The sequence below is a fragment of the Diabrotica virgifera genome, chromosome 3 (assembly GCF_917563875.1).
Source record: "Diabrotica virgifera virgifera chromosome 3, PGI_DIABVI_V3a".
NCBI classification, from domain to species: Eukaryota; Metazoa; Arthropoda; class Insecta; order Coleoptera; family Chrysomelidae; genus Diabrotica; species Diabrotica virgifera.
In genome coordinates, this window is record NC_065445.1 from 246,795,325 (window position 1) to 246,822,880 (window position 27,556).

The following is a 27,556-nucleotide window of genomic DNA, read 5'->3' on the forward strand; positions in this document are numbered from 1 at the left end:
ATTCTATTATCGCTTAGCAACAGCCATTAACAAAATTTCCAACCAAAGACCAAGCAATAATGTTTCCAACAGTAGATACAATAAAACAAAATTATACACCATTGCAGTAGGAACTATATTATAAAAAGTACTATTCTCGTCAAAAATGTTAAACGGAAGAATATGCAGTTACCTTTCAAGTCTACAAATCGGAGATGATTTTCTAGGTCAACATGGTGAAATTAAAATTGGAGAACATACTATCAAAGCTCGTAAACTAATTACACCCGCTAATCGATTAGTTCTATCCAACGTATGTCCATCTATACACCATGACATAATCAAACCGTTTTTTAACAATTTTGGTTTTAAATTAATGTCACCGATTTCGTTCCTTGGAGCTGGAATACAAGACCCGCAATACAGACAGACAATTTTACTGTACCTGACTCAGTTCTATTATTGATTTTGATTCTCCTTTGTACCGAACTTTTCTTTCCGATAAACCAACATTTACAAATATCGCCAAGCTGGTCACGTTTCCTCGGACTGTACTTTACATTCCTCTTATGTAACTCATCCACAAAATACTCAAAACCAAACCAAACCAAATTTTGTTCCACAAATACAAGCCACTAGCTCCGAACAAAATCAAATTACACATCTAACTGTCGAATCTCGAGAAGAAATGGATGTGCAAGCATGTAAGCATTGATGTCTATCATAAAAACAATCGATCTCACTCCGAAGTATCATTCCCAACTTCTTCCACTCCTACAGAAACTATACCAACATAATTCACGAAACCAAAACCAGTGCGCATATAAAAAAAATCACATTAAAAAAGACTACTTGCATTGAAATAGTAGGGATACGTTGAGTAATTTTCTAAAATCACATAAAACCAAAACGTCTGTCCACCAAAATTTCATATAAAATCTTTAAAAAAAATTAAAAAAAATACAGTTACGATATTATCAAAGGTAATACCACGAGTCCTCTAAATTTTATCGATAAATTTTTTTGTTTTCACGAAAACTTCTTTATTTGGTAAAATTACGAAAATAAACCGAATGATAAAATCACGAGTCCGAAGGACGAGTGATTTTATCCATTTCGGTTTGTTTGAGTGATTTTACCCTAAATAAAGAAGTTTAAGTATGAAAACGAAAAAAATTATCAAGCAAAATTTAGAGGACGAGTGGTATTTGAAAAGATTATTTTGTGAACCAATATGTATTATTAGTAAATACGGGCATCTGTGAAATATTTTTGAGACAACTAGGATCAATGTCTTAAGTAGGTTATAGATAAATTATTTTATGATTTAAAAATGAACCAATTTATTTATTATATTGTTAATACATAAAAAACTGTTTAAATCGAAAATGAACAATTATTAAAAACACAATTTTTATAACTAATATGAGATTTTCCAATGTCGTTCGTAATTAAGGTATGTACGTATTATGTGACATTTAGGGTACCTTAAGTTTTATCAGGGAAGAGACTGTTTTATCAAGGAAGAGGCTGTTTTATCAGTATTACACTCAATGATTGGCTAGAACGACGCGTGGTGATTGGCTGAAAAAGCAAAAACGTCAGAATTTGACAGGTGAAAAAATAATCAAAGCAAAAACTTCAGCCTGGAACACCGTTGTATGTTGACCTAGGCTGTAAGATTTATTATAGTTACATGTGTGCCCAAAGACTCCTGATCCAGTACCATGGGCAATTTTAGATCCATCAGTGAACCATACTCAGTCCCCATTAATATTTGGGACTTCTTGTTCTCTAGATGGTATAATTGTGTTAATATTCTCAGTGAAGATTAGTTCTGGTGTCATCATATCTGAGTTCATCATAAAGATGGATTCCTCAAGTATAGTCCCAGTAATCTTTGTGTGGCTATTCAATACATAATTTGGCCTCCAAGTATTGTTTGCTTTGAGTCTCAGGATGGTCATAAAGGCTACCGCCGAAATATATGATTCCAGCGGAGGGAGACCTGTGATAGCCTCTAATGAAGCCGTTCCTGTACTATTTAAGGCTCCTGTTATATTTAGAAGAGCTTGTCTTTGTAGGGTGGTGAGAGTGGTCACACAAGATTGCAAAGCTGTCTTTCTCCACTAGAGTACTGACCCATAAGTGACTGTCGGTCGTATCACTGATGTGTATGTACAACCAACATATCACCTTTGGTTTCAATCCCCAGGTTTTACCTACAACTCGTCTGCAGTTCCAGAAGAGTCACTTAACCCTATTGGTTATATTGGTAATATGATTATTCCAATTGAGTTTCGAATCCAGGGTTACCCCTAGATACTTAACTTCATTGGTTCTTTCCAGTACCTCTCCAAATAATTTCAGCTCACTCAGTCTAGTAAGCTTCCTCTTATTTGTACAGGCTACCAGTTTAGTTTTAGAAGGGTTCACGGAGAGGTTCTCTTTCAGACACCAGTTCTCTATGTAGTGAAGGCATATCGCATCTGATACGCAACAGTGCTGGGAAATTTTCCTCTAGTTACTATTACGATATCATCTGCGAAACCCTGGACCCAGATTCCTTGGGCGCTTAGCCCATGAATCAGATCATCGACAACTATGTTCCATAAAGACGGTGACAATACACCGCCTTGAGGGCATCCCTTAGTTACCCTCAGATTTATGGTATCTTCATGCGTATCTGTGGATATTATTCTGCTCTGAAGCATCTGAATAATCCACTTGCATGTTGTGTTGTTGATTTTCTTCCTCACCAGTACGCTTTGTATAGACTCGATTGAGGTATTATCAAATGCACCTTTTATATCTAAAAATGCAGCAAGGGCGACTTCTTTCTGATGCAGACTCCTTTCGAATTCCGACACTAGATTGTGCCGGGCGGCTTCACCTGATTTCCCTGCCTCATACGCCCATTGCCGTTGGTGCAGTGGATTTTCATTTAAATACACACAGGACATACACGGCTTGCTACATAAATATGCTAACTGAAATAAATATATCCTAAGTTGCAAGAAAGAGCAACTAAATCTAGAATTACAAGAATCAAGAAAAAAATACTTTGTAAAAAGTCCAAAATTATACTACCCTGAATGACACCTTCGAACATGATGAGGATGACGATTTAAAAAGACTACAATATCCAAAAAATCTAAAATATTCATTAAAAGCTATAAAAACATTTAAATATATACCTGATTTACTCGCTATTCCATCCAGATAAATTTCTTTGTATCCCTTAACCTTTTCGTGATCTTGAAAAGCGCTGACCATCGTTACGTCATGACCAGCTCTGGCAAGACCATGCCCTAAAGCTTTTCCTTGAAAGTAGTGACTTTTCCCAAAGTAACTAAACACTAGTAGGATTTTTGATGAATATAGAGTTCCCAGTCCATTACAAAATAAAAGTAAAACAAAATTTATATTGAAGCGCATATTTTTGGCGAAGACCAGCAGTTTAAAAAAACCTTAATGAAACCCTTTTTGGATATCGCCTTGACGTGTTGAGTTAATATGCATAATAATCTCCCTTTGTTTTATAGTAAACATAAACAATGTTAATAATTATAGTGATAAAGGTGGCATGTCATTATAAATAACTGTAATTTTAGAAAGTATGTATATCAGAAGCCCTAAAACGAATGAATACAAAAATATATCTACGCATACTAAACACACGTTTTTAATGGACGTGCGTCATCACTTCGATATTAAAATGTCACCTCAGAAAACGAAGCACTAAAAAATTGAAAAATTTAGAGAAGTCAATCAAAAAGGCGTGCTATCTCGTGGGTATCGAAATTGTTACTTATTTACTTACTCCGTGACGATACAACCCTTCGTTAGCTTTAGCCGACTCGACAACATGCCTCCAATCTTCTCTGTCTTGGACAATCTTTATCCAGTTTCCCACGCCCACAGCTTTCAGGTCCCCTGCTATATTACCTCACCATCGGAGCCTAGGGCGTCCAAGTGGTCGTCTTCCAGTTGAGACTTCTTGCCATACCAGCCTTAGTGTACTGTGGTCAGAATATCTTCTGAGGTATCGTGCCCTTTGGAGTCTTCTGGACTTTATTTCTTTTATATTTTTGGCGTCTGTGTACAGTTCTTCGAGCTCTTTGTTACTTCTTATTCTATATTGTCCTGATGCTTCATCCAGCACATGCTCAAAGATCTTCCTTATACCGTATTTACACTCAGCCCTGTTGAACAGAGAAGTAGGCAGCGTGAGTGTGTAAATAGCTCACTCGTGCTGCCGCTGCTCATGCAGCAGTCATTGCACGGCGCTCCCCCAAAAGTCGGTTTTTTGGGACGGAAGTCAAAGAACTGGCAGCGCGAGAGCTAGTGCGTGTTTACATTCAACCACTCTCGCTCTCTCACTTGCCGCCGGCAAAGCGTCAAGTGAATAAGTGAGCAAGGCGATGCTGTCGTCACCTTCCATCCTTGCGGTAAATGAGTTGTGTTGTGAGGACATTGGTGAGAGCTGATGTGAACACTTCACTCGCGTCGATATTGTATTTCTCGCAATATTTCCGGCAGCGGCAGCAGCAGTGGCAAAGACCGAGTATGAATCCAGCTTTAGGATTTTTCTTTCCCAAACACGTAGTCTCTCTTCGTTTACCTTTGTTAGCGTCCACGTTTCGCTGCCATACTTCACTACGAGTCTTATGATTGTTTTATATAGTTGTATCTTTCTACGTCTTGTTAGTTGTTTCGATTTTATAAGGTTTTGAAGGGCATAAAGACATCTGTTGCTGGCTTGTATCCTATTGTTTATTTCTTATGATCCGTTATTGTCTTCAGTTATTGTTCCTCCAAGATACTTAAATTCTCTAACGCGCTCAAAGTTAAAGTGATCCATTCACGTATTCGTTTGTCACGCTGTCTCTGCAAGGACCATATGTCACTAGTAGGATTTTACGTTCCCACACCAGCAATTTATTTACTTCTCTTTTTGTTAGCATCCATGTTCCGCTTTCATACGCGACTGCTGGTCGTGAGAGAAGTTTTGACTTATTAGATGTTGCATTGCAAAGAAAGATCTGTTTCCTGCCATTATACATACTCAATGCGAAGGGAAAAACCAGCTTGTTCTATCGTATCTGTAGAAAGCAACAATCAGTTAGTTTCCAAATAAAATGGGTATTAGGATACGAGGTAAGTTATATCTTAACATTAATAAACTCAATTTGCTAGTAAAGTATTTAATTGGTTTTCAGTTTCTTCGTTCGTTCACACGTAGACAACAAACCCTTTAAAGTATAACAAATTATCAATAGCACAATTAGAACTCCTAGAGTCCAGACTAAAATAACACCTAGAAGTAAGTACTGGTACCACGTGAGTTTGAGACCGGCTACTCGCATATGGGATAGATCTTTGTGCCGAATAACATACTCTACCCAATAAACCAATAAATCCATTGGTTTAACAGGTCGATCTTTCATCAGGGCAGACCTCCGTTGGATATTTTTCTGGTACCTGAAACGAAAATGTTTATTTTTCAGGTACTCAACTGTTCTGAAGTTATTTTTCTGTTAATAGCAACGTTAGATAGTAACAAAGAATAAATCTAAATACCAATAACTTTACAATCAATAACAATGATATCTTAATTGTTCGTAAGATAATAATAAAAAAGTGAAAATATATTCACTAATACAAACACAAGATATGCATTTACCATCTTAATCATATATAATGCGTTGGAGTATGAACTGTTACACAGCTCACCCCTACTGACATGACTCATGACAGGTAGAAATTCGACGTTACTGATCGAGAAGTCCGGCCTCGATTATTCTAGAAGCAGGGTCGGACTCTAAATAAGAAAATATATTCTCTTTTCGTTTTATTTTGTGTCACAATCAACATAACAAAATGATGCCATCGGTGAAATTGAAATCAACATCCAATCAAATTATTGAACATTAGTGGTCGATGGTAGTTGTTTATTTTTCGATATTTGTTCTAAATGTTGTGTAACCTGACAGTTTTTAGAACATCCAAAAATATATACTGTACAATGTGTACAACCCATATACAGTGTGGAAGGCACTTCTATGGACACATGGAAGGCACAATTTATGGAAGACCCATCGATTTTTATCTATAAATGTGCGGTCTTTGAACATAATAGGCCTAGATCCCGCGTATCAAAAAAAAGTTGATTAGTAGCATGCTGAAAATTTGTTAATAGCTTAATGGTGTCTAGTCGGACAAACTTTAATGTACGGGAACACTAGAACAGGGGAAGTTTTAATTGTGGAACAGGTTACAGGTTTCAAACGTCAGACTACGAAAACGTCCCATGTATTTTGTCGGACAGAACTTCCAATTGATTTGTTACCCTTTCATTAAACTCTCATGCAAAAATCAGACTGCTATTTCCTGTCATTTGACGTGTTCTACATCGGAATTAATAAAATGCCCAACATATTTTTCGGACAAACATTTTTTCATAAATTCTATAAAGTTTGCTATTGAATATAGTCTAAGAGCTAGAGAACCCTCCGACTAACGATCGTCCTGTAAGGCTAGAAATTTGTCTAGTGATAATTCATACCACACCAAGGCTAAAAACCATGACCTGGCAGGCATCAGCCATGCACGTGTATCTACCAGGTGAATCGAAAAGGGCATAGTTTAGGGGTAAAATAAACTTTCTCCTGTAAGGTTTAAATTTAAGTATGTGTTTGTGTAAGTCATTTAGAAGAAATGTGTACAATGACAGGCGATTCTAAAGAGCATAAGACCTTGCCAGGCGATGGAAAACATTAGGGGTTTTTCCTAAAATGATTTTTTTGCATCGAACAAATTTTTTTAAGGTTTTTTGAATCATTCCAAACAGAAAAGGTCTTTAGTGATTTTTCTGTTAAGTTAATAGTTTTTGTTATACATATAAGCGATTGAAAATTTTGAAAATTGCGAAATCGACCATTTTTAACCCTAATTCGGACATTTATCTAAAAATTTCAAAGTTGCCAAGGTAGGTAGATATTCTTTAAACATTGATTGATGAAATCCCAAGGAGTTTTTTGCAATACAATATCGGAAACCCCTTTGTTTTTTAATTGCTAATCAAGCGGGCGCGACACTGTAGTATAAGTGAGGACGTTTGAGTTGGCATAAATTCATTATCTCGAGAATGGGCTAATTTCAAGAGAAATCCTCACACAGATCGATTTTTATTTTTAAATTAGGACTTTTTGGCATATATATAATACTAGTGACGTCATCCATCTGAGCGTGATGACGTAATCGATGATTTTTTTAAATGAGAGTAGGGGTTGTATGATAGCTCATTTGAAAGGTTATTTAATTCTCTATTCATTAATATAAACATTAACATATTTATTTTTACAGGGTGTACAAAAAACTTTTTTTATTAAATTAACTTTGATTAAATTTGACAAATAGAAGAAAAAAATTTTTTGTACACCCTGTATAAATAATTATGTTAATGTTTATGTTACTGAATAGAGAATTAAATAACCTTTCAAATGAGCTATCACACAACCCCTACTCTTATTTAAAAAAATCATCGATTACGTCATCACGCCCAGATGGATGACGTCACTAGTATTATATATATGCCAAAAAGTCCTAATTCAAAACTAAAAATCGACCTGCCTGAGGATTTCTCTTCCAATTTGCCGATTCTCGAGATAATGAATTTATGCAAACTCAAACGTCCTCACTTATACTACAGTGTCGCGCCCGCTTGATTAGCAATTAAAAAAACAAAGGGATTTTCGATATTTTATTGCAAAAAACTCTTCGGGATTTCATCAATCAATGTTTAAAGAATATCTACGTACCTTGGAAACATTGAAATTTTTAGATAAATCTCCGATTTAGGGTTAAAAATGGCCGATTTCGCAATTTTCAAAATTTTCAATCGCTTAAATAACAAAAACTATTAATTTAAGAGAAAAATCACTAAAGACCTTTTCTGTTTAGAATGATTCAAAAAACCTAAAAAAAATTGTTCGATGCAAAAAAAATAATTTTAGGAAAAACCCCTAATCTTTCGAATCGCCTGGCAAGGTTTTATGCTCTTCAGAATCGCCTGTCATTGTACACATTTCTTCTAAATGACTTACTCAAACACATACTTAAATTTAAACCTTACAGGAGAAAGTTTATTTTACCCCTAAACTATGCACTTTTCGATTCACCTGGTAGATACACGTGCACGGCTGATGCCTGCCAGGTCATGGTTTTTAGCCTTGGTGTGCTATGAATTATCACTAGACAAATTTCTAGCCTTACAGGAAGACCGTTAGTCGGAGGGTTCACTAGCTCTTAGACTAATAAACTTAAAACAACCTGCTAGTTTGCACAATCATAAACTTGTCAGGATGACACGTTCGACAATTAAAATTACCTTCCACAATTAAAACTTCCCCTGTTCCAGTGTTCCCACACATCAAAGTTTGTCCGACTAGACACCGTTAAGCTATTAACAAATTTTCAGCTTGTTACCAATCAACTTTTTTTTGGTACACGGGATCCAGGCCTATAAGTTTAAATGTAGCTGATGATCCACGCAAGCATAACATAGTCCCTAACCTTTATTTTTAATGGAACACCCTGTATATTTTTAATAGCTCCTTAATAAGCTGATCTCAATTAACTATATTATATCATGTCTGTAGGATCTATTATGATTATTACAGGGTGAAATTTTGAAATGATACACTCTGAACACCACTTATGAAATAAAATTGTTTGTGTCCTTATTTCAGAAAATAATAAAAAAACTCTGGTGCACGCCAACTTTTATATTTAAATGTACGCTTTTTAAACATAAATTTAAATGTACAGGGTGATTAACGCAAGTCTAGCATACTCCATCATCTTTATTTTTAATGAAACACCCTGTATATTTTTATGTTTTTAAAAGCTCGTTCACAACCTGATCTTAACAAACTATTATTACGGGTCTATTATGAATATATAAGGTGAAATTTTGAAATTATTTGTAAATTTCGTCAAGATATTAAATACAAAACCCAATATATTGATACTTAGTTAGGAAAATTTATATTGTTATTTACTAATTTAAAACAGAATTTAAAGTACAATGAATTATTAATTTCAAAATTTTATGTACCTATTTAATGTCTTGGCGACAAAAAAAGAAAGTTGAATTGGTTTGGACATATAACTAGGATGAACAAAAACAGACTAGTGTTACAAAACTTACTTTTCTATGATCTTTTAGGCACTAATGTTTAGTGTTAGTTGACTTTATTTATTTTTAATACCTTACATCTAAACAACTGAGAAACACTGAATTTATATCCTTTATTTTACAAACTACGGTATCTAATTTATTTATTACACTAAATCTAATCATTTATCTAATTACAAATTCAAAAATATACCGCGCCCGTTACATATCAAAGTACACCGACGTTTTAAAATTCACAATTGCCCCGCTAATTACAAAAATCTACTATTTATATAACATTCAGTGTTCTAGAAATAAATAACAACTCGAATATTATTTACAAGAAACAAGAAAGAATTTACTCCAAAAGTCGAGAAGGAATAGAACATCATAAATCATAAAAAAAAGATTACTTGGTAAACAACTCGGGTCTGTTAGGCCGGGAGCTGAAAATAGTCTGTGACATAATTATGTCACACTAGTAAAGAAGCTGATATATGCCAAAAGACAGGGGAAAAGGCGAAGGGGTAGACCTAGAAAGGGGTGGATGGAACAAATCGAGGAAATCGGGACCAAGAGAGGGAAAACAGTGCAACAGATGAAGGAAATGGCAGGAGACCGGAAGGCGTGGAAGAAATGGGTAAAAGATGGATAGGTGATATCAAAGTCCGACGCTCTTATAGGTCATAATGACAACGAGAAGAAGAAGAAGAACGTCTTGATGAAAATTATATATAATTTCAAAATTTCACCTTGTATTATTCATTATAGACCATACGTAATATACTTTCTTGAGATGAGGTTGAGTAGCTTCTAAAAACATAAAAATGTACAAGTTGTTCCATTAAAACTAAAGACCATGGACTATGGTCTAGACTTTCGTAAATCACCCTGTATATTTAAATTTATTTTTGTAATGCACCCATTTGAATTTAAAAGTTGACTTTTCCTAGCTTTTTGGGTAATTTTATAAAATAACGACACAAACAATAATTTTATTACAGCCTACATGATATAGTTCGTTGAAATGGAGTTGTTAAGCAGCTTTTAAGAATATAAAAATATACAGGGTGTTCCATTAAAAAAAAAAGCTTATGGACTATGCTAGGCTTGTGCGAGTCATCCTGTACATTTAGATTTATGTTTAAAACGCGCACATTTATATATAAAAATCGACGGGTCTCAGCGTTTTTTATAATTTTTTAAAACACGGACACAAATCTGTACCTCAGAGCTAAACTGTATGAAGAAAAGAGTCGAAGAAAAGTTAAACATAGAAAGCTTAGAAGACCAAGGGACACAGAACTTGTATAGAAACAGACTAACAGAAAAGCTTAACAGCCATAACCTAGAGACTAAAAAGGATATAGAAGAAACCTGGAAAATTATTAGAAAAAGTATCCTACAAGCAGCAGAAGAAGCTTTAGGTAAAAGAAAAGTCAACAAAAATAAACGTGAATACAAAACTCCATGGTACGACGAAAGGGTGAAAGCACTAGCAAATCAAAAGAAACAAGCTTTCCTAACATACAAAAGAGTGAAGACACCGGAGGCACGAGACGACTACGTGACAATCAGGAATAGAGTAAACCAAGAAATAGATAACATCAAAAAGGAACACTGGGAGAAATTTACCAAAGATATGGAATACGACCTCTATGGATCCCAGAAAAAGGTGTGGAAGATGATAAGGAGACAAAAAACAGAAATGAATGAATTTATACGGATAGATAACATTACGGAGACACAATGGACTGAGCATTTCGCGAAATTATATGGAGAAGGAGATGAAGAGAACAGAGAAATAAACATTAATGAAACCCACGATAGAGTACTAATATCAGAAGAATAGCTACAAGAACGAATAAAAAAATTAAAAAATAGAAAAGCACCTGGTCCTGATAAGATAAATAATGAACTGCTAAAATATGGAGGAAGAACACTACTCAAATGGCTCCTAAAATTATTTGTCGATATAATAAATATCGGAGTAGTACCAGCGGAATGGAAGGAAAGTCTCCTGCTACCGATGCTCACAAAGGGAGACTCGAAAAATCCTGAAAATTATAGAGGCATTAGTCTGATGAACAGCACATTAAAATTGTTGACGGCAGTCATAAAAGATAAAATCGAGGAAAAAGCGAATATGGCAGATGAACAGCAAGGCTTCCGGAAGAACCGCAGCACAATAGATGCAATTTTTATTATCAGGCAAATAGTAGAAAAGTCTATTGAATATGGAAAACCAGCATACATGTGCTTTGTAGATTTAAAAAGTGCTTTTGACAGGGTGAGGCGAAATGATATCTTAAATGTATTACAAGCTGAACAAATAGACCACCAGATAATAAGGCTAATTAAGGAAATTAACAAGAACAACAAGACCAGAGTTATAATGTCAACAGGAGAAACAGAACGCATAGAACTAAAAGGAGGAATCCGCCAAGGAGACTCGCTCAGCCCATTGTTATTCAATATGATGATGAATCAAATAATTCACGAAGTCAGAAAACGACATGGATACCAGATGGGAGCGCATAAAATCACGATACTATGCTATGCCGATGATGCAGTACTAATTGCCGATAACGAGGATGACCTACAAAGGCAGCTCCACACTTTCAATCTCACAGCAAATAAATTTAATATGAGAATATCGGTAGAAAAAACTAAATGTATAGTGATAAGTAAAGAGCCGCGTAGATGCAAGTTAGAAATAGACGGCAAAATTGTAGAACAAGTAATGAAATTCAATTACCTAGGAGTAGAGATCACTAGTGACAGGAATATAAGAACAGAGACCACAACACAAGCAACAAAAGCGGCAAGAGTAAGTGGTTGCCTCCGAGAAACCATATGGAGAAATAAATATCTGACCACGGAAAGCAAAATAAAAGTATACAAGACAACAGTAAGACCTATCCTAACATATGCAGCGGAGACAAGGACCGATACAAGAAAGACGAAACAACAAATCAACAATATCGAAATGAAAGTATTAAGATCAATAGCGGGCATATCATTAAGAGACAGACAGAGCAACAGAAGTATACGAGAACGTTGCAAAATTCAAAATATTAACAGGTGGATAAAAACAAGAAAGAAAAACTGGAATGAACATGTAAATCGAATGGAACCAGATAGATTAGCGAACATCTGTAAAAACAACAAGCCGTATAGCAGAAGACCCGTTGGAAGGTCGCCAAAAAGGTGGAAAGACAATGTACAGTCAACAACAACTGAAACGGAATAAGAGGCAGACAAACAGGAGTAATCCTAGTCGCGCGAAGAAGAAGAAGAAGAAGATCTGATTTTAAACAAATTATGGTTTCGTTTGAAAACAGCACATTTTGCCAATTCCCCATGTTCCAGTTTTGGTGTTGAAGACACCAATTTAGGCAATCATTCTTGTGCTGCCTGGACTAGGTAAACTGTAACTGCCTCCTGCTGTACCTATACCCCTTGGACACGAACTCGTCTTCTTATCGTTTTAACTGAAACAGTTACACCTGTAACATCCAAAAACTTCCTTTAGAGCTGCACGTGAGACATGGTTGGGTCTCTTCTAGCTGCTTGGACAATGAAATGATCGTGGCAAGCCGTTAGTACTTTTTAGCGACTTTACCTTTCTTATCGTACCTATCGTACCTGTCGTCTTTGTACCATAGACGTGTACAAGAGCAACTTAGATAGAATAAAGAAAACTTAAAGAGCTATGAATAGACAAATGTTGGGAATAACGCTGAGAGATAAAAAGAGGAACAAGTGGATAAGAGGCAAAACCGGAACAACAGATGCTGTCGCACATGCATTGAAATAGAAAATGGAAATGGGCTGGGCACAACGAAAGATATCAGGATGTCGACATCAGTTTACATGGATGTCGATATCGACCGCGACCTCCACCTCCACCTCCACCGAGACCCACTTGTTCTGTTCTTACCCTAAGATAGAATAAAGAAAACTTAAAGAGCTATGAATAGACAAATGTTGGGAATATCGCTGAGAGATAAAAGGAGGAACGAGTGGATAAGAGGCAAAAACGGAACAACAGACGCTGTCGAACATGCATTGAAATTATAATGGAAATGGGCTGGGCACAACGAAAGATATCAGGATGGAAGATGGAATAAAGAAATTAGCCGCTGGAGACCATATACTGCAAAATGGTCAAGAGCTCGACCGCAAATGAGATGGAAAGATGGCATTGAGAAAAGCACAGGTCCAATGTGGAAAAGGCAAACAGAACACAGAGACAAATGGAGACAAATGCGAGAGGCCTATATTCAGCACATGAATAGATGTTGGGCTGTAGATGGATAGATAGATAGAATATCTAGGAGACGTCAATAGAAAAGGCGTTCCATATCGTGGATATCAAATTTTTTACTGCGTCATGGTTTTTTATTAACATTTAAGCAAAATCTTCACCTTAATTTGTTAATAATTAATCAGGTCCAAACAACTGCCATTTGACTGGAGGGCAGGCACGTAGCCAGGAAATGTTCTTGAGGGGGGTCCAAATACAACTCAAATTTGATGTTAGGTTAGACGGTAAGGTATTGAAAAAAATATTCAGAATAAATTTTAGATCCATATGCAAAATTTGAAAAAACTATTTTAATGATTTAAAAATTGCAATAACAAGAAGTGTTTACTACTTTACTAAGATATAACATCTATATGACGACAATCTCATTCTACTAAAGTATGTAAGTTGTTTTTAATAGCTAAGTTCACCATTGTATCTTTAATATCATTTTAGCTTCCCTGATGTTAGTGACTACTAACGAAATATAGAATTCCGTAGAAAAGAGTACACCTGGTCTTCTATTCAGCTGTCTACTTAATAATTTTCGGTTATTTGATATATCATCATCATCTAGCCTTCTGCATTCAAAGTTGAACATAGGCCTCCCCTAATTTCTTTCAGTTCTGTCGATCCTGGGCTTCCAGCAAACAATTGCCAGCAACCCTTTTGACGTTGTCTGTCCATCGTGTAGGTGGTCTACCTCTACGTCTTTTGTCCTTTCGTGGTCTCCACATTGTAATTTTTTTGGTCCACCATCGTTCTCCATTCTGGCTACATGACCCGCCCAATTCCGCCTCAGCTATGCTATTCGCTCTATGACATCTGTGATGATGATTTGATATCTATATATCTGGCTTTCGACGTTGAAACGTTGAACGGAACAAAGAGCCAATAAACTGAGTCTTTCGTTTCCCATCTTGTTTCTGAGTAAAGTTTTTACTCGCTTCATTGTTGAGAACGAAGATTCTACACTGGCCGTTGTGACAGGTATAGTTGCCAAAATTGTAAGGAATTTGTCAATGTTTAGAGAACAAATCTTTATTGCAATGTTTCATTACGTGGAGAACTTCAGTATTTGGTTCCAAAGATCATATTGTATTACAGTTACAGCATAACATATACATTCGTACCATCAATGCAAGACTATCACAACCCAAAAATTGCCATTTTTTGTTTTTTATGAATCTGTAATGGTAATGGGTAGTCTAATATAATGCAAGAGTATTATAACTTAACATTAATGTTGTTTAACAATGTCTTATATTAAATTTTGATTTATAATACTCTTTCATTATGTTAGACTACCCATTACCATTACAGATTCATAAAAAAAAACAAAAAATGGCAATTTTTGAGTTGTGATAGTCTTGCATTGATGGTGCGAATATTCAGCTTTTATTGCTGCAAGAGAAGTGTCGCGGGAGTAATAGGCAGCCAAATTTTCTAGCAATTTTGCTTTTTCTGTAGAGGCAAATGCAGGTAAAAGAATTTGAAATGCTGATAGAATATTTTCGTTTTTGCTAAATCTGATTTTTAAATTGGATGTAAGTTGATCCGTACACTGAATAAAAACAGAAATAATCCTAGTAAAAAATAATAATAATTAGGTTCACTTTTGCAAAAATGTTAATAACTTGTAGACTAAGAGCCGCTATAGGTGAAAATTCTTAATCATTTTATGCACGACGGGACCCTATAACTTAAATAGTAGAACCTAAAAGAAAACGTTTGAGCACTGTGCCGTCACTTTTCAGTGGCACATGCGTCTACAGTGGCGCATCAAACTTTCCACTTATGGACGGGATACATAAATTAAAAAATACCCTCCCTAATTACCAGAATTTAATTTTTTTCATTTTTTTAAGTTTTATGTGATTAAGACATAAGATTCATCGTAATTTTAACCCACCACCCCCTTCTCCCTGCCCCCACCATCAAAAACTTTATTTTTCGATTTTATTTTGTTTTGGTGGGATGCAATCAATTTTAAAATTTCAAAAAATTTACACGCATAGTTAAGGCTTTTATAAAACACGTCTATTTTTTATAGACCTGTAGGTTGAGTGTACATAACCTCAAAAAAATTTTAAATTTTTTTTTTGAAAAAAAATATATTAATTTAGTTTTGGGGATAGCTGCAGATCTAATTTTTTCTTAGTCTTGTGTATTTTACCAAACACTATATTTCTAATTTTTTTCAGATTTTTCTGTAACGTTGGTCACCTTCAAAAATCCAAAAAACTGTTTTTAAGGGGGTTTTGGGGGGTTTTAACGTGTTTTTCTGATTTTTAAATATTCTAAAGAACTCAGTTACTTCAAGTTACATATAACCTATAAAAACAAAATTGATTTGATATATTATGAAGTCTATAAAATAGGGAAAATCCCCCAAAACCCCCCAAAAAACAGTTTTTCGGATTTTTGAAGGTGGGGAGACTTACGGAAAAATCTGAAAAAAATTAAAAATATAGTGTTTGATAAAACACACAAGATTAAGAAAAAATTAGACCTGCAGCTATTCCTCAAAAAAAGTTATACGCTTTTTTGAAAAAAAAATTTCTTTTAATTTTTTGAGGTTATGTACACTCTACCTATGGGTCTGTAAAAATAAGCATGTTTTATAAAAGCCTCAACTATGCGGGTGAATTTTTTGAAATTTTAAAATTGATTGCATCCCACCAAAAAAAAAATAAAAACGAAAAATGAAGTTTTTGATGGTGGGGGCAGGGGGAAGGGGGTGGTGGGTTAAAATCACGATGAATCCTATGTGTTAATCACATAGAACTTAAAAAATAAAAAAAATTTAATTCTGTTAGTAAGTTCTGTTAACTTTTAATTTATTTATCCCGTCCATAAGTGGAAAGTTTGATGCGCCACTGTCGACGCATGTGCCACTGAAAAGTGACGGCACAGTGTTCAAACGTTTTCTTTTAGGTTCTACTATTTAAGTTATAGGGTCCCATCGTGCCTAAAATGATTAAGAAATTTCACCTATAGCGGCTCTTAGTCTATTGGGGATAACTTGCTGCCTTGGTACCAAAGCCGAGGTAGTTTTGGGAGGATGGACCCCTCCCTTGGCTACGTGCCTGTTGGAGAGGTCAATGTCACAAACAGGGTATTTTTTTGCTTATTTTCCCTGAACTATATTGCAGTAACTTGTGACACGAACTCCTACGGTGAAAAAATGTTGCTACCAAAAAGTTAAGAGCGTAGTCGCTAAATATCGGGCCCATGCTTTTTAAATGCATTCATTTTTTTCGAATCCTGAGAAAACTAATAGTATTTTTGAAAAATTTAAATGCAGAATGAAATATTACATTATTACCCAGGGCGTTTTTTAATTTTGCGTTTAAATTTTTTAATTATATTTATTATCTAGTTTTCTCAGGATTCTAAAAAAATTAATGCACATAAAAAGCATTGACCCGAAATTTTGAGTCTACGCTCTTAATGAATATATAATTTCCATATGTCATAACTTCACAGCTTATCAGTAACAAAATGGTTATGTTATTAGTGTAATGACTACGAAGCAATTATTTCCGATTCTAAATATCTATTTGAATATGGCAAATCACTGTTTATAATTTTAAAGTACTGATAAAAAATTACAATAATTGTTTAATGTATTCAAAAGTACACTTGAGTCCAGGGTTCTTTACCCGTGCGTCATCATTTAAAGCGTACGAAATACTAAAAAAAAAAATAAGTCGGAAATTTACTAAACGCAACAGCAAGTGAAAGAAAATGGCTACTGCTCTGACCACGGGTTATATCAGGGGTGGGCAAAGTGCTGCAGCGGGCCGCATGCGGCCCTTTAGACATTTTTTGCGACCCGTGGAAAAAACGTTAATTATTTTAATTATTTAAAGTTTTTTTTAAATTATTGCCGATTTTAATAATTAAATATCGACAATGCAGCTATTAATTCACACTTTCACAGCGGGTGATTTTTCCGTAAATTCTCAACATAACGCGAGCAATTATTTGGGTTTCCGGCACAGAGTTTTGTCGGCTCCCTCAATGGAATCTATTAGGCCTGGATCCGCCGGGTCAAAAAAAAGTTTATTAATAGCAAGCTGAAAATTTGTTAATAGCTTAACGGTGTCTAGTCGGACAAACTGTGATGTACAGGAACATCGAAACAGGGAAAGTTTTAAGTGGAACAGGTTAAAAATTTGGAACGTGAGACTACGAAAACGTCTCATGTATTTTGGCGGAGAAAACTTCCAATTGATTTAATAATAATAATAATAACGAAAATTTACGAAAATTTCTGGAAGAAACTCCAGCATACCAAGTCACCTAGGGCTCGAAAACACGGAAAGAGTCCCACCAGAGCTCAATCCTTTTGATACCGTAGGTATCTGGGATGAGTCAATTTTCCCCTTAGAGGGAGTGTGAGCCGTATGGCTAAATCTGGATAATAATAATAATAATAATGTTCCGCGCTTAGCTACTCATTTGGTATTGTTAAGTGGACAAAAACAGATATAGAAGCTCTTCAGCGAAAAGTACGAACACACCTCACAAAGGCACAAAAACACCATCCTAAAAGTGCAGTAGAAAGAACAACATTACCACGGAATCTAGGAGGAAGAGGACTTATGGATATAGGTGAGCAATTAGATAAACAAATTGCTAATTTAAGAACTTATTTTCAGATGCAGGCTGAGACATCTACTCTACATCGCGCTATCTGCGCAGTAGATGACACAACACCGATCAAACTGAGGGAACCAGAAATGCGCATAAACCACCTTACTAAGGACGAAAAAGTGCGCGCCTGGATGGGTAAACCTCTGCACGGGCGACATCCCAATGAGGTCAGCCAAGATTATGTCGACAATATAGCGTCGAACTACTGGTTGACATCAGGAAAGATGTTCCCTGAAACGGAGGGTTCATTACTGGCCATTCAGGATCAGGTTATACCAACCAGAAATTACCTGAAATATATCATCAAAGACCCTCAGGTTCAAAACGACAGATGCCGATATGGATGTCAAGCCCAAGAAACCATTCAACATCTTACAGGGGGCTGCCAGGCATTTGCTGCAACTGAATACAAGGAACGGCATGATGCAGTAGGAAAAATCCTTCATCAAGAGATAGCTATCAAGCTGGGACTTCTCCAAACAGACCATCTCCCGTATTATCAATACGTTCCTGAGAGTATGCTTGAGGATGGCAACTACAAGCTATACTGGGACCGCACTGTGCTCACAGACCAAACAGTGGCACATAATAGACCAGATCTCGTACTAGTTAATAAATTAACAAGACAAACAACACTAATTGATGTGGCGATACCTAACAACAATAATCTACGTAGTAAATTTACTGAAAAGATCGCCAAATACAGAGATCTAGAAATTCAAATACGAAGGCAATGGAGAATGCAAAGTACCCAGACGATACCGATTATTATTTCTACTACTGGAGTCATTCCGAAGACCCTCCTCGAAAGCATAAAAAAGCTGGGTCTGAATGAACATCTTTATAAGACCATGCAGAAAGCTGTACTACTCGCGACGGCCAGATGCGTACGAAAATTTCTGGGAGATACACCTGCATTCCAAGTCACCTAGGGCTCGATAACACGGAAAGAGTCCCACCAGAGCTCAATCCTTTTGATACCGTAGGTATCTGGGATGAGTCAATTTTCCCCTTAGAGGGAGCGTGAGCCGTATGGCTAAATCTGATAATAATAATATCGTCTTTATTATTTCTTCAATATAGAAATGTACATTTTTATATAAAACATAATATATTATTTTCAGAAATAAAGGGCGAAGTTCATTTTCTGAAATGTCGCCATTTACAGAAAATGTTCTTCCACTTAACCCGAAAAAGAAAAAAAAACTTATCTATATAGTGCCATTATAAAAACAACAATAATTTCGTTTCATTTACCAATTTATTCGAGCTCGAGCATTATGTTCGTCCAGAACCAAAATTATGATTGAGAAATAAACAAATAGTCTCTAGATTTGGATTTAAACTGCCCAATGTTTAATACTTTTATTGTTGATGGTAATGAATTATACAAATGACATACCTGATACCTAAAAGACCTTCTAAATATCTCTGTTTTAAATTTCGGTATTGCCAGCAAACCTTTATATCTAATATTTAAGTTGTGTATGTCCGTTCGATACGTGATTTTACGATGAAGATAAGACGGTTTTTTTGTTAGAATTATTTTATGATAAAGACAGACTGTATGATGTACCCTTCTATTTTCCATATTCAGCCACTCAATTTCCTTAATTTTATGTGAAACTCTTTGTCTTCTGCGAATGCCAAATATGAGTCTTAGACAGGAATTTTGAACTTTTTGAATTTTATTCTTGTAGTGAGTGGCTAAATTAGGACCGTAAAGAGCGTCAGCATAATTAAAATTTGAAAGTACAAGAGATTCACACAAAACTTTCTTAACATTAAATGGTAGAAAATGTCGATTACCGTATATAATCTTAATTGAAGCGTAGGCACGCTGTATCAATTTATTTATATGTTTTTCGAATCTTAACTCTGAATCCATTAATACACCCAAATTCTTTGCCACATCAACAACATCAAGAATTGAATCCTGAATTTGGATTTGGATTGATGGTAAAACTAATTCCCTTTGATTTTTTGGCCCAAATATTAATATGTTTGATTTACTGGAATTGATGCATAGGTAATGGTTTAAAGCAGCTTCTACAAATCTTTTTAAATCGGCAGTAATCAGATCATTAGCGTTTTTTAAATTTTCGATTGGGAAACTGTAGTAGAGCTGAGTGTCATCAGCATATAAATGAGCTTGGCATGACTGAAGCTTAGAGAGAAGATTAGAAGTATATAGAGAAAATAATAAAGGACCCAATATTGAGCCTTGTGGAACTCCTGAATTAATATTCAAAGAGTTTGAATTTTGACCTTCTATATTAACATGCTGTTGTCGCCCTTCCAAATAGCTTATTATAAGTAACAACGCATCATAGGAAAATCCTAAATACTTTAAAATGCTTATCATTAATTCATGGTTAATAGTGTCAAAAGCTCTGCTAAAATCTAATAAAATCAATATAGTACATTTTCTGTCATCTATAGCCGTAAGTATGTCATCGACAATATGCAAAAGTGCAGTTGTGCAACTAAAGCCTTTGCAAAATCCAGATTGAACATCAGGTAAAAGAGAAAATTTTTGTATATATTCCTTTATTTGAATTTCCATAGCTCTTTCCAATACTTTGGATAAAGTAGGTAAAATACTGATACCTCGCAAGTCTTTCATTTCTTTTGGATTTTGTTTCTTCGGCAATACCCTCACAACTGCCCTCTTCCACATCGCCGGACAGACATTCTCTGTTAAACAATAATTTATAATATGTGTAATGTAAGGTACGATATGAGGACAACAAAGTTTAATTAATTTAATATTTATACCATCACACCCTCTCGCATTCGTTTTTATATCTGATATGGTCTTAAAAACAAACAAGTCATTAATTTCCTTAAATTTAAAGTTTTCATTGAGTAATCTATTATTATTATAAAAATTTAAAAGATGTTGGGGTGGTTTTTTATTAGGAACAGATTTTATAAAAAAATTATTTAGATCGTTAGGCTTTTTTAAATCCTCTGGAATATTTTTATTTTTATCGGGAAGAAATTTATTCAACTTTAGTGTCTTCCACATTTCTTTTGATGAATTATTATTGAATTGATGTATAAAGTATGCCTTTTTTTCTCTCTCAATAGCCCGATTAGTAAAGTTACGCATTTGTCTATAAAAATCTAAATGTCTCTGTAATCTAGTCCTTTTAAATTTGCTTAAAGCTTTGTCCCTCTCGTTCATCATAATTTTGATGACATATGTCATCCATGGTGCTCTGGCTTTAGTGACTCTAGAGGTAACTATGGGAATATGTCTATCAAATAAATTATTTAAGCAATTAACTAAGTACGATATTTTTGCATCAATATTTTCCTGGTCATATATTTGTTACCCTTTCATTAAATTCTCACGCACAAATGAGACTGCTATTTATCAGCTGTCATAATTCCTATCATTTGAGATGTTCCACGTGTCGGACTCATTAAAATGCTCAGTTGATGAAATGAAATGCCCATGAGAGTTTAATGAAAGGGTAACAAATCAATTGGAAGTTCTGTCCGACAAAATAGATGGGACGTTTTCGTAGTCTGACGTTCCAAATTTTTAACCTGTTCCACAATTAAAACTTCCCCTGTTTCAGTGTTCCCATACATCAAAGTTTGTCCGACTAGAGACCGTTAAGCTATTAACAAATTTTCAGCTTGCTATTATTCAACTTTTTTTTTGGTATGCGGGATCCAGGCCTACATGAGATTTCAACAAATGGAAACGATATTTGTGAAGTAGTCAGGAACTGCTCCGTAACCACCTAGTGAGTAAAACAACTGACGGAGCACCAAATTTACGAAGAGCAAATATTATAATGCTGAGAAAACTGAAATATTACGTTTATGAACAATTTCCACACATGCTCGTATCAACCCCAGCCCCGGAGGAAATGTGTGTTCCAATGGAAAAGCCAACCCACATGTCCGAAGATCAGACCGGTCACACCCCGTAATCCGTAATGGAGTGGTACCTATCTGACCCCCAAACTATACCACCACCCCTTCCCATCGAAGGACATACCGAATGGGGAGGCGTTGAACTTAACGTTACTTTGGATGCCCTGGGTAATGGGACGTCCTCTGTATTACTTCATGTGGTTAAGCCACCTGATTTTAGGGATAGCTAGAAGAGTTTTTCTCCCTATTAATGACTTAGTTAATTTGTGTTCTCCCTATTAATGACTTGTGTTCTAAAAAAATGTGTTCCAGACATCAAGGCACCGACCTAAATCGGTGTCTCGCTGTACAGACCGTGTGTGCTCGGTCACTCAGCCGCCGAATTGGCAAAATAAATTTTGTTCTCCTCGACGCGACGGCTGAGCGCCCGCAAGATGTGCCCATCAAGCCCACGTCTGTCGGTACGTGACCTCAGTGCTCAACTTCCGCGACTATGGTACATTTGACCTACCTGAAGGGTACTTAGTGACTAAAGGGCGATGTTTTTGTTTCGACTAGCCTGTGACTATCTCAATTCTTCATTTTTAAGGGTTTTCTCTATATCCAGCTAACTGCTGTCTCGCTGTCTGGGCCGTCTATGTACCGTTCTTTGGTTTTCGTCATAGTAAGTCAATTCACTTAATAATCTGCTAGGATGGTTCCTGATATTGTTGAATGTTTCGTGTGCTCTTTCGTCTATCATTCTCAGGACTTTCTTTTGTTGCGTATGTTCAAATACGTATCTTAATGTGACATATCTAGGTATATTTAGAGCTTCCCTGATCATGTGGTTTTGGATGGTTTGTATTTTTTTCTTGTTGGTATTACACGTGTGCCCCCATGCGGCTGAGGCGTATATTAGTGTTGGCAAAATTATAAAATTTGCCACCCTAATCTTTGTCTTAAATCTCAGTTTACTCTTTCGACCTATTAGCGATGAGAGTTGACTCCTAAGGGTTTTAGCTTTGTTGATCGTTTGTTTCACGTGTTGTGTAAAGGTCAGCCTTTTGTCCAACATCACACCTAGGTATTTGGCTTGATTTGACCATTCCATTTGGATATCAAATAGGGATAGTACCTCATTTTTCTCCAAAGTGGCCTATTTTCGAAAAAATGAATTTATTCCACAATTTTGAACCTCTTTGTATATACATATACAGGGTAGGCCAATGAAAACAGTCCACCTCGATATTTGGCAGTATGTATTTATTAGATTTTAAGGAAATGACGAAACAGGTCGATTTTTGTTCAAAGGGGGACACATTTTTAATATACACACGTCTGTCATTTGTCTGTTTAAGAGGTTTTGTACTTTAAATGAATAGGTAAGACTTTTTTTCCAAATACGGTGCAAATATCGCAAAAAAATTGTGGACAATCATTATGTCTGAATATGTTATCTAAATGCCTTTCTAAGGATGTGCCGCACATGGTATATATTCCCTATTAAAAAAAGGGGGTTGGGGAAGTGGAAGGGAGGGGGTTGACAAATGACAGATGTATTTACCGTAAAAATGTGTCCCCCTTAGATCAAAAATCGACCTGTTTCGTCATTTCCTTAAAATCTAATAAATACTGCCTAACATCGAGGTGGACTATTTTTTTGGCCCACTCTGTACCTATACATACATACTCATATGGAATCGCCACGTATTTCAAACCAATATTTATTTCTTTTGAAAAAACTTGTTATTGTTTTGAAGAATAAAGGTGTTTATTGAAAACAAACAAACCGATAAGACAAGCAGATGGCACAGTTCGGTAGGTTATAGATTATTTATTGCTTTAGTTGTACCCAAATTTAACGAAAATAAATAAACTAACTTTTGCTTTATTTGGGGTTATCAGGACATGCAAAGTGGAAAGATTACTGGTATTGTGGAGCAATGAACAAAGCTGCAGTGGTAAGCGTAATACAGGGCGTTGTGTCCAAAACCTATGTTATAGGTATCAGCAATTAGGAAAGCTTAAAGTCCTTAAAGATATAGAAAGGCAAAGTCTCTAAAAAGTAACAACGGCTTGCCACGATCGTTTCATTGTCCAAGCAACCATTGTCCTCCAAAGGCAGCTTTTGGAAGTTACAGGTGTAACTGTTTCAGTTAAAACGATAAGAAAACGAAAGGTAAGGTAAAGTTTTCAACCCTTATAGCGACATTAATAATATTGAAAAATATTAAAAATGTTACTAAAAGATTTTTAAATTGAAAACTTATTGGTCCATTTCCCTGGTGACACCTCCAAGGCTTCTACAATATGCAAGCCAAATGGATGCTGCAGTGAAGACAAAAGGGAAGGAATTCTACACTATGCAATTCACAACCCCCGTCTGCAGCTTGGTAAAGTTCCAACGGAAAATGCACCTGGTTACTTTATAGAAGTAACACTAATATAAAGATGTATACCATTTTTGTTGTTCTGAAGCTATTTCCTTGTGGCATTTTTTATGATTAATTATTTATATGGGAAATAAGCCACAATTAAAATGAAAAAAATAATTTTATTTAACGTTTCGACGCCCAAATCGGGTGCCGTTGTCAAAATACAAAATATTACTAAAATAAACTAAAGTGTTGTTGCTAAGCAAAAAAATTCTTCTAATAATTTATTTAATCTCACTCATTTATATTGGCAATTCAGACATATACTATACATTTTAAAGTAGAAGACTTTAAAATGATATTGCCAATATTTATGAGTTGCGTTCCTGGGACGACTTACTGAAAGATAGTTCATTCGATTACATGAAATTAACCCCAACTCAAGAATATCCGTCATAAAAAAATTATAGCATGTGATATGTCTTTAAAAAGACAACCAAATGCAACGACAGTAAAATTCTCGCGTTAGAGACTTCATAGTAAATCACAAGGGAAAACCAGGAAAAAAAAACCTTGTGATACTATCCCGACATCGTAAGTATTTGGTCTTAAATTAATTTACTCTCAAAAAATAATACCAAATTCTGACTTGTAACATGTTTAAATTATAAATAATATTAATAATACTAGATATATAATACTAAAATATAAAATATGTACTAGCTCGATATTATTGACTTATTAATCTTGGTATTTTCTTTCTATTGACTTCCTCTTTCAGTATGGGTAACCACATCCTACTGCATTCTACCGAGGAATTTGCGACACAATTGGTTTCCTTTAGCATAATTAGAGCCGCTTCTTTGATTTTTCTCTTTTTACTATCTGATTCTTTCAGGACTATACTTGAATCTCTCCACTGAACTCTATGTTCATTATCCCATGCGTGTTGACATATTTGAGATCTCTCAAATTCTCTATTTTTAATATAAGATTGATGTTCACTTATTCTAACGTCTAATGGTCTTGATGTCTCACCTAAATAAAATTGTTCGCATTCACAAGGTATTTTATAAATGCAATTCTTTGTTCTTTCTTGATCATTGTTAGGTTTAGTTTTAGATAGAATAGATCTCAATGTGTTTGTTGTTTTGAATGTTGTTGAAATGTTGAATTTATTTCCTATTGTTTTAAGTTTCTCGGATAGTCCTTTTATATATGGTATTGATATTTTCCTCGTATTATTTCTGGTGAATGTTGTAGGATCCCGTTCTAAGTTATTCTGTTATATGATATGATAGAGCCAAAATTACTTGTTCTAACGAAAATTCCTTTTTAGCAGAAAAACAATTGTTAACATCTGTTTTATTAAAAAATGATTATCCTTTATCGTTTATAAATAAGGAATTGTCAAGATTGGATCGAATGGAACACAATAACTTAGAACGGGATCCTACAACATTCACCAGAAATAATACGAGGAAAATATCAATACCATATATAAAAGGACTATCCGAGAAACTTAAAACAATAGGAAATAAATTCAACATTTCAACAACATTCAAAACAACAAACACATTGAGATCTATTCTATCTAAAACTAAACCTAACAATGATCAAGAAAGAACAAAGAATTGCATTTATAAAATACCTTGTGAATGCGAACAATTTTATTTAGGTGAGACATCAAGACCATTAGACGTTAGAATAAGTGAACATCAATCTTATATTAAAAATAGAGAATTTGAGAGATCTCAAATATGTCAACACGCATGGGATAATGAACATAGAGTTCAGTGGAGAGATTCAAGTATAGTCCTGAAAGAATCAGATAGTAAAAAGAGAAAAATCAAAGAAGCGGCTCTAATTATGCTAAATGAAACCAATTGTGTCGCAAATTCCTCGGTAGAATGCAGTAAGGATGTGGTTACCCATACTGAAAGAGGAAGTCAATAGAAAGAAAATACCAAGATTAATAAGTCAATAATATCGAGCTAGTACATATTTTATATTTTAGTATTATTATATCTAGTATTATTAATATTATTTATAATTTAAACATGTTACAAGTCAGAATTTGGTATTATTTTTTGAGAGTAAATTAATTTAAGACCAAATACTTACGATGTCGGGATAGTATCACAAGGTTTTTTTTTCCTGGTTTTCCCTTGTGATTTACTATGAAGTCTCTAACGCGAGAATTTTACTGTCGTTGCATTTGGTTGTCTTTTTAAAGACATATCACATGCTATATTTTTTTATGACGGATATTCTTGAGTTGGGGTTAATTTCATGTAATCGAATGAACTATCTTTCAGTAAGTCGGTCCCAGGAACGCAACTCATAAATATTGGCAATATCATTTTAAAGTCTTCTACTTTAAAATTGTATAATATATGTCTGAATTGCCAATATAAATGAGTGAGATTAAATAAATTATTAGAAGAATTTTTTTGCTTAGCAACAACACTTTAGTTTATTTTAGTAATATTTTGTATTTTGACAACGGCACCCGATTTGGGCGTCGAAACGTTAAATAAAATTATTTTTTCCATTTTAATTGTGGCTTATTTCCCATATAAATAATTAAGTATACCATTTTTATTCAGTTGCAATGCGAAGGCAAAACAGATACTCTTATTGGAGTCTCATCGGAGAGACGGTAGGCCTGCTGCTCCATACTCTGAGTGACCAACAACGAGAGTTTATCCCCCAAACCGCAACTGACGTGAATGGATCAGGTGACTAGCGTCATCTGGCAATTGAAAGGTAAGGTAAAGTTTTCAATCCTAATAGCAACATTAATAATATTGAAAAATATTAAAAATATGTCTTCACTGCAGGATCCATTTGGCTTGCATATTGTAGAAACCTTGGAGGTGTCACCAGGGAAATGGACCAATAAGTTTTCAATTTAAAAATGTTTTAGTAATATTTTTAATATTTTTCAATATTATTAATGTCGCTATTAGGATTAAAAACTTTACCTTAACCTTTCAATTGCCAGATGACGCTAGTCACCTGATCCATCACGTCAGTTGCGGTGTGGGGGATAAACTCTCATTGTTGGTCACTCAGAGTATGGAACAGCAGGCCTACGTCTCTCCGATGAGACTCCAATAAGAGTCGAAAAATCGTCGATTCAGAGTGCTGGACTGCGCTCCGTATTCTAAG

The 27,556-nt window shown here is 35.0% G+C and overlaps 1 protein-coding gene across 1 annotated transcript in view; it reads right to left on the reverse strand.

Moving 5' to 3' along the window:
- LOC114334269 (uncharacterized) overlaps positions 1-27,556 on the reverse strand; it is a 97,833-nt gene that overhangs the window by 13,577 nt on the left and 56,700 nt on the right. Inside the window, exon 6 of the mRNA XM_028284309.2 lies at positions 3,177-3,449. Coding sequence (XP_028140110.2) covers positions 3,177-3,449 — 273 coding nt within the window. The remainder of the gene's footprint in view (positions 1-3,176; positions 3,450-27,556) is intronic.